This window comes from Triturus cristatus, chromosome 2_1 (genome assembly GCF_964204655.1).
Source record: "Triturus cristatus chromosome 2_1, aTriCri1.1, whole genome shotgun sequence".
Taxonomy (NCBI): domain Eukaryota; kingdom Metazoa; phylum Chordata; class Amphibia; order Caudata; family Salamandridae; genus Triturus; species Triturus cristatus.
Window position 1 is genome coordinate 878,752,255 of NC_140581.1, and position 14,088 is coordinate 878,766,342.

Below are 14,088 nucleotides of genomic sequence, written 5' to 3' on the forward strand. Positions count from 1 at the left end.
GCAAGAGCAAAGAAGAATTTGAGAAGGATGGAAGGAGAAAGCAGCACCCAAAATAGCATCAAGCTGCATGGTGAATGAGCCAAAGCATGGGCCCGATTCACAGAACTAACTTAAGACAAAATCCTAAACTTACTACTTTTGGTATTCACAGAAGTTAGGATTTTGTCTTAAGTTTGTCTTAAGACAGACTTAAGACAGACTTAAGACAAACTTAAGACAGACTTAAGACAAACTTAAGACAGACTTAAGACAGACTTAAGACAGACTTAAGACAGACTTAAGTTAGGATTTTGTGTTAAGTTTGTCTTAAGTCTGTCTTAAGTCTGTCTTAAGTTTGTCCTAAGTCTGTCTTAAGTGTGTCTTAAGTCTTTCTTAAGTCTGTCTTAAGTCTGTCTTAAGTTTGTCTTAAGACAAACTTAAGACAAAATCCTAACTTCTGTGAATACCAAAAGTAGTAAGTTTAGGATTTTGTCTTAAGTTAGTTCTGTGAATCGGCCCCCATGTGTTTTCTTAATTCATTTGAGGTGAGGGAAAATGGGGTTGAGGCCTGGGGACATTTGTACCTAATGCATATATTAATCACCAGGCAGCTTCAAGGAACATATGTCTGGCCTTGGAACCTAGGCAATAAACTACCTAGCTGCACTGGATGCCCAAAATTAAAAACTCAAAAACTTCAAGGATTGCAAAAGTAATTAGCTAAAAGTCAAAGAACATCAGTGATCAGATCTTTGATCACCAATGTTATAAATGGAGTCCCTAATTGGCAGAGGTATGCACCCTGTCCATGTAGCAACCACCTCTCTAGTCAGGGTAAGTCAGATACACTTCCTAAATTAACCTGTACTCACCCTCTGGTAGCTTGGCACAGAGCCGGCAGGCTTAATTTAAGAGGCAATATGTAAAGTAGTTATGATAATAATAATAATAATAATCCACATTTGTAAAGCGCGAACAATCACCCGTGAGGGTCTTTAGTCGCTGGGGGCCGTCGGGAAGATTAACCCCTTGAGTGCCCCGCCCTTTCCCCCTCCTGTGCCGGCCCTTTCATTAGCGGGCGGGGTCCATGACGAGATAGTCTCGTCATGGGCACAGCGCAACCGCGCTCCATGACGAGACTATCTCGTCATGGGCACAGAAGGGGTTAAGCAAGCTATTGCCCAGAGTCATATAGTGGTGGGCTAATCTGCACCGGCACTGGGGATCGAACTGTGATCCCCAGATTCTGAATCAGTCGCCATGGCCGTGGAGCCACACCTCTTCCCTGCAACACTTATGACAGTAAAACAGTGCTAACACCACACAAAAATAATCCACACCTGATTAGACAAAAAGAGCTTGATTTTCTAAACAAAACAAGAACAAAATGAGCAGAATCCAATAAATAGAGCCGGAGTTATGAATTTTTGAAGATTATATTATAATCCAGTGCTTAAAAGTCAATAGCGATAAAAGGTTATTTGAGGTCACAGTCGACAGAGTAAAATCTGAAAAGTCAAGTCGACCGTGGTGCCTTGCCGGCCCTCCTGAAACAGTATCTTTGGAAGGAGCAAGCGTCGACATTGAGGACTCCCTGCCTCGGTTCTGATAGATGCAGTCGAGCCAGTGCATCAGTCGAGCCTCCCAGTCGGTGTCAAAGGGTCAGTTCTGCTTTGTCAAGGGTCAGTTCTGCATTGTCATCAAACCTCAATATTGGAACACGCGTTTTTATCGAAATAGCACTGCATTGGCATCGATGGCAAATGCGTCAGTTCTGACCAGTGCAAAGTCGGGGCTGTGTTTGTTTTTTTACCAGAACATCACAGAAACCCACTTCTGAGGCCCTTTACTGGAAGGGGCACCTTAGGCAAGGGTAGAAGTCCAAGTGCTGGATGGAGTGTTTGTTGTACCTGAGACTGGAGTACAGGAGGCAAGTAGGTCAAGCCCTTTGAGTCACTCTGGGTTCAAGTGGTGAAAGTCCAGTCCTTCTCACCCAGGCGGAAAGGCAGCAGGCAGGGCAGCACAGCAAAAAAAGCTCTCTCAGAGCAGCAGTCCCACAGAGTAGCAGTCCTTCAGCAGCACAGCAGTATTCCTGGCAGAGTATCCACAGTTCCAGAAGTATACTGATTTGGTGGTGTCTGAGGTCTAGTATTTATACCCCAGTGCCCTGCTCCTAGAATGTAGGAGAAGTTTCTGGAAAGGTCCTTTGAAGTTGTAGGAGTTTCCTATCTCCCTCGTCCGCGTTCCAATCTGGCTGCACCGACAATACAGGGTTGTTAACCCTTTTGTGAGGAGACTGGGTACAGCCTATTCAGATGTAAATGTGAGCTCCCTCTCCCCTTGCTGTCCAGGAAGGCTATCAGAATGCAGATTGTGGCTGTCTATAAATAATGCACAAAGTGTAGCTGTTGCCTGGCCCAGGCGTGCATTTGAAACAGGCTGCAGGCCCACAGAGCAAAGTTAGGAGCAGAGTAATGTCAACTTTTTAAAAGTGGCATTTCTAGCATAGCAATGTCAAATTCAACTTTAACACTAAAGAGGATTTACCATTACCAATCTAAAGAGACGGAACCACAATTTAGTTACTCCTTTCTAATCAGGAATTACAGCTTAAATGTGTTTCAAGTAATTCCCAGTGTTAGCCTATGAGAGGAGTAGGCTTCACAGTAGTGAAAACAAATTTACATGTCTGTCACTACTAGGGCATGTAAAACTTAAAAGTACTTATCCAACCTGTTACTTACACAGCACCCACCATTTAGGGTTACTTAGGGCCTACCTTAGGTGTGACCTATGGTTAATAAAAGGGGAGCTCAAGGCTTAGCAAAGGATTTTAAATGCCAAGTCGACATAGCAGTGAAACTGCACATACAGGCCCCAGCAGTGGCAGCACTGAGACATGTTTGCAGGGCTTCTTAAGTGCGTGGCACAATCAGTGCTGCAGATCCACTAGTAGCATTTAATTTACTTGCCCAGGGCACATATATTGCACTTTACTTGCAACTTATAAGTAAATTAAATATGCCAATTGTGGATACTCCAATGTTCCAATGTTACCATGTTTTAGGGGAGTGAGCACATGCACTTTAGCACTGGTTAGCAGTGATAAAGTGACCAGAGTCCTAAAACCAACAAAAACAATGTCATCAAAAAGCGGAAGACAAAGGAAAAAGACTGGGATCGGGCCAGACTTGCCGTAGGAGGCATCAGACATTCCCTGGGAGGCTGGAAGGGTGAGGGCCGGTTTTGCCAGTGCTGGGGGCTGGTTTTGTTACTGGGGGCCGGTTTTGCAGCAGTGATGCAAAATCTGTCCCCAGTAACAAATGCAGCAGTGCTTCACACTTGCACCCCCTCCGTCTTGGGTACGGCGGCCTGGTCCAGCAAAATTGCCAGGACTGCTTTGGGTTTCAAGTTCGGTCTTGCTGGGGGTGACCCTGCAGAAAGGGCCATTTCCAACATCACTGATGACATAATCAACTGAGCTCACCTTTTGCTGCTGATAATGAAGAATAAATAGGGTGCTACATTTACACTGAAATTGTGGCAGCTTCTGTACTGCTAATTTGTGTAATGCATTGCAAGAACATTACACTAGTACTGAGCGTTTAATATTTTTAGGGCATTATAGACTGTATCTGAACAGCTGCAATCAGGACAATGGCTGTTCATGATAAGGACTTAGGCACACAAAGATTGTCAATATATAAGCTTTGGGCCCTTCATGAGTAGTGTCTAAATCTGTGTCTCTAGATATTAGACGTTTTTATAACCTAAAGTTGCGTAGTTTCTTTGGCAGTTGGTCCTTTGAATAGCGGCTTGTTCTGGATGAAGGCTGTCAATAGTAGAAAGTTTGGCAGCTACATGGATGTGGTTCTAAATTGAAAGTGTCCTGTCTGAAGTGTGCTTTGCACTGGACAGAGGCTGCGAAAAGCCGTAAAGTTAGACTTTTGCCTCAGTTTAGCTTTGTGAATTGGGCTCAGCATCTTTAACTTATTTGGCATAATTTCACTATCCTGCAAATCTGTCAAGGGGGCATCCATGTTAAAAGACGACGTAAAAAACAGGAGGGGCATAGAAGAATGTTGTTGCAGCTGTCATTACATACGACATGGAGATGCTTTCAATGCCTAAATAATAGTTGTGATTCTGCTCTATGGATTGCCCATCCCCCTGTCTGCTTGATATGGCAGAAAACTGTGACATCACCATGGCCGGACTGGGAACAGAAACCGGCGCTGGCAAACTGCTCGGACGCCCCCCCCCCCCCCCTGGGGTGAGGGGGGGTGCAGCTGAGCTGTTTGCAAGAGCCTGTTTTGGACGATTTTGTTACAGGTGGCAAATATGGCAGACCCCCGGTAACAAAAGTGGCCCCCCAGGGTCCCAAAACCGGCCCTCAACCTGGCAGCCCACCAGGGAAATGCCCGGTGCCTGCAATGGCCAGTCCGGCCCTGAACATCACTACTCAAGTTCAATAAGTTATTACAATTGAACACCACATCACGTTTACAGATGACTAATAATGGTGCATTGAGACTGTAATAGGAAAATCAGAAACAGGTTTTTATACGTAGATTGCGGGCTCAAAATATCCCCTTGTATGATTCATGTGTAGGCTCAATATATTCCCTTACTATGATTCTGTGTTTATAATTGAAGTCCAAATGTCATAGGAATATAGGGATTGATTCCTAGCCTAACGAAGAGAGTAATATGCTCATATTGGTCTAAGAGTACTCAGTGTCACCTGAATTTCATAACTTGGCATGTTTTGATATTGTATGCAGAACAAGTAAATATTAAACATAATATATTATTAGACATAATTGTGTTTGAACCAAAAGTATGCTTTTTAGTTAGGCTGTATTTTTTCTGTAAAACAGGAAAGTCATTATAATGTACACATATTAGAATATGTGAAAAATAATAAAATATTGCTATTTGTAATATAAATGTCAGTTCTGATAGTATTTGTCCCTTTTGTTGATGTGTAGCAACGTGATGAAGAAAAAAATAGGAGAAATAACACAGCCACAACAAATGAAACTACAAAGGATTTGGAGGATTTGCTTCCTCCTAGTGCGAAGCTAGCTCTAAAAAATGGGCCAATTCCGACAGGTAATTTGTTTTATGTCCATTTCTTGTTGTAAATAGCTTTAACAAAAAAACTCCAAAAATAATCTGACCAATTTAAAAAGTGGATTTTTAAAGATTTGTATTTAAGAAGGCAATGACCGTTGAATTTCCTAATATTTTAAATGTGGATTTCAAACAATGATTCTGAAAATTATTTTAACGTTTAAAGTCAGAGTGCATTTTAGACGAGTCACACATAGAAACCTGTTGTGCTTTCAATTCTATGCCTACTGTCACAGGTTTGCTTGTTGTGAAAGTTAATTCATTACTCTAAATTATCAAGTGAAGCATAATTGTGTGTTACTCTGACATGAATAAGGAAATCAGAGAAAGATATGTTACACCTTCATTGTAAACAGAGAACAAAAGTCCCTTGTCTCAGCTGTGACCTTTGCTTAACATCGATGTAATACACTCACAACTTCTAAATCTGAACACAATGGTGGCCATTTAAGAAAAGTGGGTGACCAGCACACCAGACATGCATAGGATCAGGGACTAAGCACACTAAAGAACTAGGGCTCATGGAGAGGAAGCCCCAAAGGCCTATTGCAATCCGATTGCTTCATAGAGAACCCATTGGTGGTAAGTGTGCAAACTGACACAGAGAGCGAAGAGGAGGAGTAACCGGGCTGCCAAAAGCCCAGGACATAGCCTGAGACAGAGAAGACGGATGCCAGTGCTGAAAGGAGGAACATTAAGACCGGCCAACTGGCTAGCTGCCACCAGGCTATAAGTTGTGGAGTGACGTACCAAAGGGCAAGAGCAGGGCAGTGTCTCCACAGGCCGAGCAATGCAGCAGTACTCAAAGCTTGCATGGAGGGTGTGGTGGAGTGAGTAGAATCTGACTAAAGCAGGGCGTCACACAGGACCACTGTATGAGTGCAGGATAGTAAGTTCCCTTGTCTGGGCAGTACTTTCGATTCACGGAACAGCTGGTTACCCTGTCTTATAAATCGATGCCTGCACTTTTATCAGTAATGTTAAAATTGTTTGGGTTTTCTACAAGCGTTGGCAGAAAGCCTGTTCTAACCCTGTATAAGTGGAAGTGTATAAAATGAAGTGCTTCTGTCTTGACTTACGGGGCTGCCATTTGGGGCTATCACAAGTGATTGAAGATACAGTATTGGGACAACCGCTTCTGTAGGAGGTTGATGGGCCTGGGTTCTGCTACTCCTAGTTTTTCTGTCCATGAAAAACTGAGAATCTAGACTATGTTGAAGAAGTGGTCAAACTTGCTTAACTCCTCTTATATATCGCAATTTGGAGTAACCAGCATACTGTTGTCGATCGTGATGTGAGCCAAGACTGCCTAAATTGTGAGCATGGTCCCAAAATTCCATGGCTTGATAATCTTAGGAGAACTGCAGGATCATTGGGTAGATCACATTGGAATTTTTCCTCTCATCTGGCGAGTAAGGGTGATCATGTGAAAACGAAAGAGCTGTCCATTAAGCGTACTTCTGAAGTAAGAGAGAGAGAGATTATGGCCTTGGGCAAACCAACCTTGAGAGACGATCTGGTCATAACAATCAAAGATGGACCTTGGCATCTTTGGCGTGGTTTCCCCTGACTTTTTGCCTATACCTCCTCTATTTTTGATGCTGTGCTGGATTTTGTTTTTGATGGCTTAGATGCTTTGGGAGTTTTGCCACTGCTGATCAGTGTCAAAGTGCTCCGTGTGTTATTACAATTGGTTCTTCCAGATTGGCATATTCGATATACTGGTAAGCCCCTAGTAAAGTGCACTAAGTGTGCCAGGGCCTGATATCAAATGCTACTAGTGGGCCTGCAGCACTGATTGTGCCACCCACATGAGTAGCCCTGAAAAAGTATTACAGGCCTGCCACTGCAGTGTCTGTGCCCATTTTGTTAACTGCCATGTCAAACTGGCAAGTGCAGCCACTTGCCAGGCCCTAACCTTCCCTTTTCTTACGTGTAAGGCACTCCTATGGTAAGACTAAGGTATTCCCATCAGCAGGGTGCAGTGTATGTGAAAGGTAGGACATGTACTGGTGTGTGTGACATGTCCCAATAGTGAAATACTGCCAATTTCGTTTTTCACTATCTGTTCCATAGGATAGCATGGGATATACTTTGTAAAATCTTACAAGCATAACCCTGAACTCAGAATTGAATAAAACGTTTTTTAGTAAATATGGTTTTTAAGTTGTGTGTTTGAAAATACCACTTTCAGAAAGTAGGCATTTTCTTGTTTAACCATTCTGTGTGCCTCTACCTGTTTCTGGATTGACTGTCTGGTTTTGGAGTGACAGGGGCTTGGGATGTTCATTCACTGTAGACTGCCACTGGGGAGATTGAGGTGTGGCTGGCCCTTCCTGGATGACTCAGAGCTGAGCTGAATAGACCTTGGCTGATTTTAGAGTACTGGGAGGAGATTTCCTCGCACCTGAATAGGTCCTATCTCCCTTGCACCATGCTGTCTCCACCCCCTGTGGTCATACTGTGCCAGTGAGGACAGAACTGGTTTGGACTGGGCTCAGAGACCCTTGTACAAAGACAACAAAGACAAAATGGGGTATAAGTAGTAGATCTTAAACCCCAGAACTTTAGATTACTTCTGTACAAAAAAGGAACCTTTTCCAAGGAGAAGAGCTGAAGAGTTGTGAGGTGTACTCCCCTTTTGCTGTGTGCTGTGTAGGATTGGTCTGCAGTTGTTGTTTCTGCCAAGGAAAGGACAAAGACTGGAACTTTGTTGTGAACCTGCTTGAAGAAGATCTCCAAGGGCCTGTATGTGGCGGCCTCCTGTTCTGAAGTCTCAGGGATACAAAGTCTTCACCCCTAGTCCCCCTGAACTCAGTTGCTGAGAGTGCTGATCTGCCAGTAGGTGCCTATTCCAGTTGTGGGCCTCTGGAGTTCGTCCCTGCTGCTGGGAGCTGAAAGAAAAGAAGAACAGAAGAAATTGACACACCTCTCTTCTTGCGGCTGTTTTCTCGAAGCACCACCGCTGTGCGAGAAGAATCTACATGCATCGTCGCACCACTGCCAAACTGACGCAGCGCCTGTCGCAGCTGCAAGAACCAATGCATCGAGGGATTGCGGCTGACGAAATCAATGCAGTGCCCCTCGACGCTGCCGCATCGATCGCCAATGCATCTCAGATTTCCACGCATTGTACTCGTGTTGCAAGTTTTCCCGACACATCGGCCACAGACCAGAATCTTGGAGTCATCGCACCACTTCCCCCTACAGACTGGATTCGCTGCATCACTTCTCATGCATGCAGAAGAACTGTTGCATCGCCTCCCCAAGGTCTCAGGAACTGATGCATCTCTGTTTTGGTCGCTTCCGATCTCTGTGGCTTTGAGGCCTTATAAATGTTGACGCATCTACAGGGACTTTGTGTAGAATCACGCATCTATAGTTTTCTATGGACCCAGTTACTTGAAACCTTTGAAAATTCATATTCTTATTACATGGATGTTGGATTTTTGTTGTCATGGTCTTGTTGAGTTTAGATAAAGATACTTTCTTTTTTACACATTGCCTTTGGGATAAGTCTGTTGGCTCGTGCCAAGCTACCTAGAGGGTGAGCAGGGGTTTTCTAAAGTGTTTCTACTCCTTGCCCTGACTAAAAGCAAGGGTCCCCCTTTGGACAAAGATACCTACCTCTGCCAACTAGAGAACCCCATTTCTAACACTGGCGGTCAACGGTAAGGATTTGAACTTGTATTTGTACTGACCCACAGTGATTGGTGTATACCTCTAGTTTAGTGCAGGGGGTGTGGCAAGACACAGATCAGGTGATCCCCTGTCCGACATTATACCTGTGACCCAGCTCCCCTGATAACCGGATGAGAGCATGGGGAAGCAATCCGGTAGACGCCGAGCAGCAGTGAGAATGTCTTAAAAGGTGTAAATAGTCGTCATTTTGCAGAGTCGAGACAGACCAGAGTCAGCCCATACAAAATGGCAGCTGCGGATGACCCCGAGACGTCATGGCGGAGGAATACTGGACATGAGTGCGACCAGACTGAGCAAACGGAACACCAGTAGAATGTCGGGGAGCCCTAGAGCTCTGACTGGAGGCCCACCAAACAATCTGGGAGTTGTCGGAAGACCCGATTAGAAGACACCACAGTTGCGTCATAGAGGGAGAATCACTGCCAGTACTGGAGTGACACATCTGTAGCTCAGGCAGACACGTCCATTTGGAGGAGCGAGGTGAGAGCATTAAGAGGACTGGCACATGGGGAGGGCCAACGAGCCACAACAAGTCCTGGAGTAAGCGAATTGGAAGTACTCCGGGGAGGGGAGAGGCCCCCCCGTGACACAGAATGGTCGGTGATCCCACGAGGATCTGTGACCAAGAGCAGCACAAGAGCTAGACGCGAACGACCTGCATTCCGAGGTAAGAGCACGAACTATGGTGTGGGACATGGCTGCAATAGGCTGCTTGGGCGCAAAAACAAAAGTGAATCTGGTGAGAGACTGAAGAGGTTGGGGAGGCCCCGGAAGCCCAGGTGGAGATCCTGACTGATTAATCCAGGGAAGCCCTGGTGAATGTGGAGAGGGCCAGCATTGCAGGAATGCCGCATGGACAGACTTATCACTCCTCGACAGTGGTGGAAGAAACTAGAATCAGCATATAGTCGAATAACGGCCCCTCTCATAACTTGTGCATGCACTTACTACAGTTAAGGACCAGGCTCTTCGCAAAGCATTGCTCTCCTGGTAAATACTAAGACTGTGACTGATTTGCTGCCATAATCAGAAATCCGTTGACATTGTAAAACGAAGGCTAGGCAACAGTGGCTAATAGTGGGATGATTGAGAGTCTTAGCGAAGACACCCATAAGACTTTCACAACTAGAGAGACAGTCTACCCCCACTGGACATCGGGAAACTGACCAGGAAGCGAGGGCAGGATGCTATTGACCCCGGCAAGGGGTTGCAACAGACGGACGAGGAGGAAGAAAATGAAGGAACAATGAAGGAGACCACCCAGCCTCGCCTGACGCTAACAGATATCATGCAGGCCATTACACAGCGTCTCAAAAAGCCCTAAAAACCAAGTTTGATGCTACTGGCACTGATTTAAGCCTACTCAAAGATGACCACAGCTGCCTGGCGGAAAGAGTGATGAACACTGAACACATAATGGTTGATAACCCCTCAGAGGTCACTGAGCTGTGCTAGTCCCTGTCGAGCATGGGAGGTAAGGTGCTGACCTTGGAAATGAGAGCGAAAGGCAGCGAAGGAACTTCCCACAGGAATAACTTACGCATCATTGGGTTCCCAGAGCAAGAAGAGGGAAAGGACATGGTACTGTTTCTAGAATACTGGCTTAAGAGTGGACAGAGGTGGCCCAGAGGGCCTTTCCCCATTCTATGCACTGGAAAGGGCACACAGGGTCAAGGCGCGACCCCCTAAACCGGGTGCTCCCCCATGCCTGATTATGGCTCGTCTGAGATCAAGACCTCATTCTGGCACAAGCCCGCCAGAAGAACACTCTACAGATTGGAAACAATAAAATCATGGTGCTTCCTGATTTCATGAGGGAGGTGCAGAGACAGAGGTCTACCTTCTTGGCAGTGAAGAAGCGCCTCCAGCAACTACAGATTCCATATGCAATGATGTTTCCAGCCCGACAGCGAGTTGTTACGTCGACTGGGGCCCAGTTCTTGCAGACTGCGCAAGATGCCTAGGCTTGGCTTGACTCTGTGCCCGACTGCAAATCAAGGGGGGGCTCCACAGGGTTGGCATCTCGGAAGAAGCAAGGAGACTTGGACAAAGCCAGAACACCATCCACAGCGGAAGCCAGAGAAGAAAGACACAAAGTACTTAAGGCAGTCTCAGTACTGAGCAAGTGAAGTCCAGCTCCAACTCCCCACTGAGTGACCATGAAGAGAGACAATCCGACTGCTCCCAAAGATCTAGCTCTGCAGAGGACTGAGACACGGACCTACCAAAAGTCACTCCCAAGTCAGTCAATGAGATTATTTGAACAAGTAGACGCTGAGAGAAAATGAACAAAGGACTTAAAACCCTATATCCTTTTGATTTTATCCTTTGGGCATATGCCGCCCCTCAAAGAGACATCATAAAATAAACGGGAGGGGATCGGGGGCTGCATTCCTGCATCTTTGGATGGGGGAACTGGGTTGAGTGGGCTCCAGCACTCACTGGTCGAATCCATGCCCCCAAGAGCAACTGCGTGGTTTATCCACAAGAAGATACCGCATGGTATTGAGTGTGGATGGGTATTGAACTGTCACCTGCCTGGGGAAGGGAAGTTAGGGAGTTTGTTTTTAATGGGGTTTTCAATTTGGGGCTAGGAGTGCTTCGGGTAGCAAAAGTTCCAGGAAAATGTTGGTACCAATGCTATGGCTTCCACCGTAGATCATAAGTGTCTCTTATGGAACATAAAGTGGATGCATACCATAACAAAACATCCCATGTTACACGCACACCTGAGCAGAAGGGGGGTGCAAATTGCAGTGTTGCAAGAAACACACATAACTGCTAAGGAGGGAGAAGCGTTGCAGAGCAGATGAAGGGGGCAGGTGTACTATACAAATTACTCAGCCTTTGCCAGGGAGGTACTGATATGGGTGAGAGCAGGAGTCCCATTCCAGTGTACCAGACATATAGTAGACCCTGAAGGACAGTATGTAGTGTTAATTGGTAAATTGGATGCACAGGACGTGAGGATGGGGAGCATTTATAGATCGAACATTGACCAAACCTCATTTTTAGTGGTCCATTTCAGAATGCGTACACCCTATCTGGTCAGATCGGTGATACTAGGGTGTGACTAAAATTGTGTCACGGACGTTGATCTAAACTGCTCCCACCCACCCCAGCGAGACGCCCCCATTTTTAGGACAGCTAAGCACGTAGAGAATGGCTGCATCAGTGGGGGTTTCTTGGAGTGCGATGCACCCAGGAGATAGAGACTATTCATTCTTCTCACATTTGGACAACCTACATTTTAGACAAGAAGCCATCCTATGTTCCCCCGATGTACATGAATATGTCAAGATAAGCGAGTACCTAGCCAGGACGATCTCACACCATAACCCACTGTTGATAAGCCTTCAGTGGATGCCTGGTAGGCCGAACATCCTCACCTAACGACTAAGACCAGAAGCCCTGAAGGATCAGGTATTTTCGGCGACAATAACGACAGTTGTAGAACAATACTTTGAGTATAATGCAGGGACCACTACTAATCTTATGATGGAGTGGGATGCATTTAAAGTCGTGATTAGAGGCAATTGCATTTCTGAGATGGTTGGAATAAGGGGGACACTCTGAAGAGACATGATAAAAGTGGAGCATACCCTTAGGGAACTTGAAAAAGCAAGACCAGAGCACAGTGAACTTCAAGAGAGATTGCTGACAGCTAAAGAGATAGTAGCGGAACATGTAAAAAGGCTGCACTGCTTTGATTATAAGAATTATATGACATGAGCTCATGCAGAGAGAGATAATTTGGGGATACAGCTGGTGTGGTTGTCTCACCCAGCCAAGAGGGGGCCGATTATTCTTGAAATTAAGACGATCCGAACAGAGTGCACACCCGTTAGCAGGATATTAATAAGGTGTTCTTTAAATAAAAGGCTGAGCTATACAGGAGTAGGATAAAACCACGGACGCAGATATCAACACCTTTATAGGGCCCCTGGGGTTACCAACCATAACTGAGGAGGCAGCAGAATCTCTAGGGAGGGGCAGAGCTATTAAGTAGGGGTGGGCGGAATTTGCGAAATCCACTTTCGCAATTATCGCGAAAATGTTAAAAATTATCGCAAACACGCGGAAATATCGTGAAGATGCGGAAGTTTTTTTCCCGCATGTTCGCGAGATTTTCTGCATGGTTGCGGCTCGCCAACTTACCCATGTGGTTGCTCGCGGGCGCGGCCATCTTGTTTTCAGTTGTCTCGCGGTGCAAGATCGCGAGAAGAAAGACGTGATCGCGCGACGCATGACGTCACTGCGGGCGCGAACTGTCGCGAGACAGCGCAAATGGCTAAAAACAATACAACATTTCATGGAGAATGTGACCGGATCAAGAAAACTTGTCGGCGAACGCAGGGATTCAGGTAAGGCGATCGCGCGCGCGCAAGAGAATGTATTATTTTACAGCGCGAGCAAGAAACAAATTCTCGCCAAGCTGTGGAATGCGGAAATTTTGACATTTTCACGCTTTCCGCGGAACGCGAAAATGTCAAATTATCGCAATTTCCGCAAACGGAACGAAATTTTAGCCCAGGCCTACTATTAAGTCTCTGGCCAGTAATAAAACACCTGAGGCCAATGGCCTCCTGGCTGAGCTTTACTCTATGTATGTAGGCTTACTCGGTCCTCGCCTGGTTAAAGTATAAAATCAGGCAAAACAAGATGTGAAATTACCCAGATCCACGAGGGAGGCACTGATTATCCCGCTCTTAGTACCTGGCAAGTAGGCATCTGATAAAAGAGCAAATAAACTTCTCTCCATGCTCAATCTGGACTACAAGATCCTGAGTAGAATCTTAGCTACGCTCCTCCTGCTACATATGTCAGGCCTGATAGACCAGGACAAGGCGATGAATGCCAGAAGATTACTGCGCATTCTGGAAACAGCCTCCTACGACGAGGAGGAGGCTGCCAGTTTCGTAGTTGACATTGAAAAGGCCTTGACAGCTTAGAACGGCCCTATCTCGTCTGGGTGATGCAGAGGTTTGGGTTGGGGGCCAGGCTCTGTGGAAAAGACGTTCCTGTTATACTCGGACTCCAGGGGTAGAGTCAAGACCAGGGGTCTGATATCAGATACTGTCAACGGAGCGCCTTTCTCGGGATCTGCGTGTAAATTATTTATTCCACCTCCAGGCAGCTTCAACTCAGAAAGCTATATTAGCACAGTGTATTGGAGTAGCCAGGTGAGGGAAGGGTAGGATGGGGAATGCAGGGAGGGAGACCTGTAAAAGAAAGTAAAAACACACACACAATACCAGGTATTGATATCTG

At 45.8% G+C, this 14,088-nt stretch overlaps 1 protein-coding gene across 1 annotated transcript in view; it reads left to right on the forward strand.

Annotated features, from left to right (window-relative positions):
• LOC146866022 (transmembrane channel-like protein 2-B) overlaps positions 1 to 14,088 on the forward strand; it is a 704,484-nt gene that overhangs the window by 619,915 nt on the left and 70,481 nt on the right. The window contains exon 19 of the mRNA XM_085633032.1: positions 4,971 to 5,094. Within this exon, the coding sequence (XP_085489158.1) occupies positions 4,971 to 5,094 (124 nt within the window). The remainder of the gene's footprint in view (positions 1 to 4,970; positions 5,095 to 14,088) is intronic.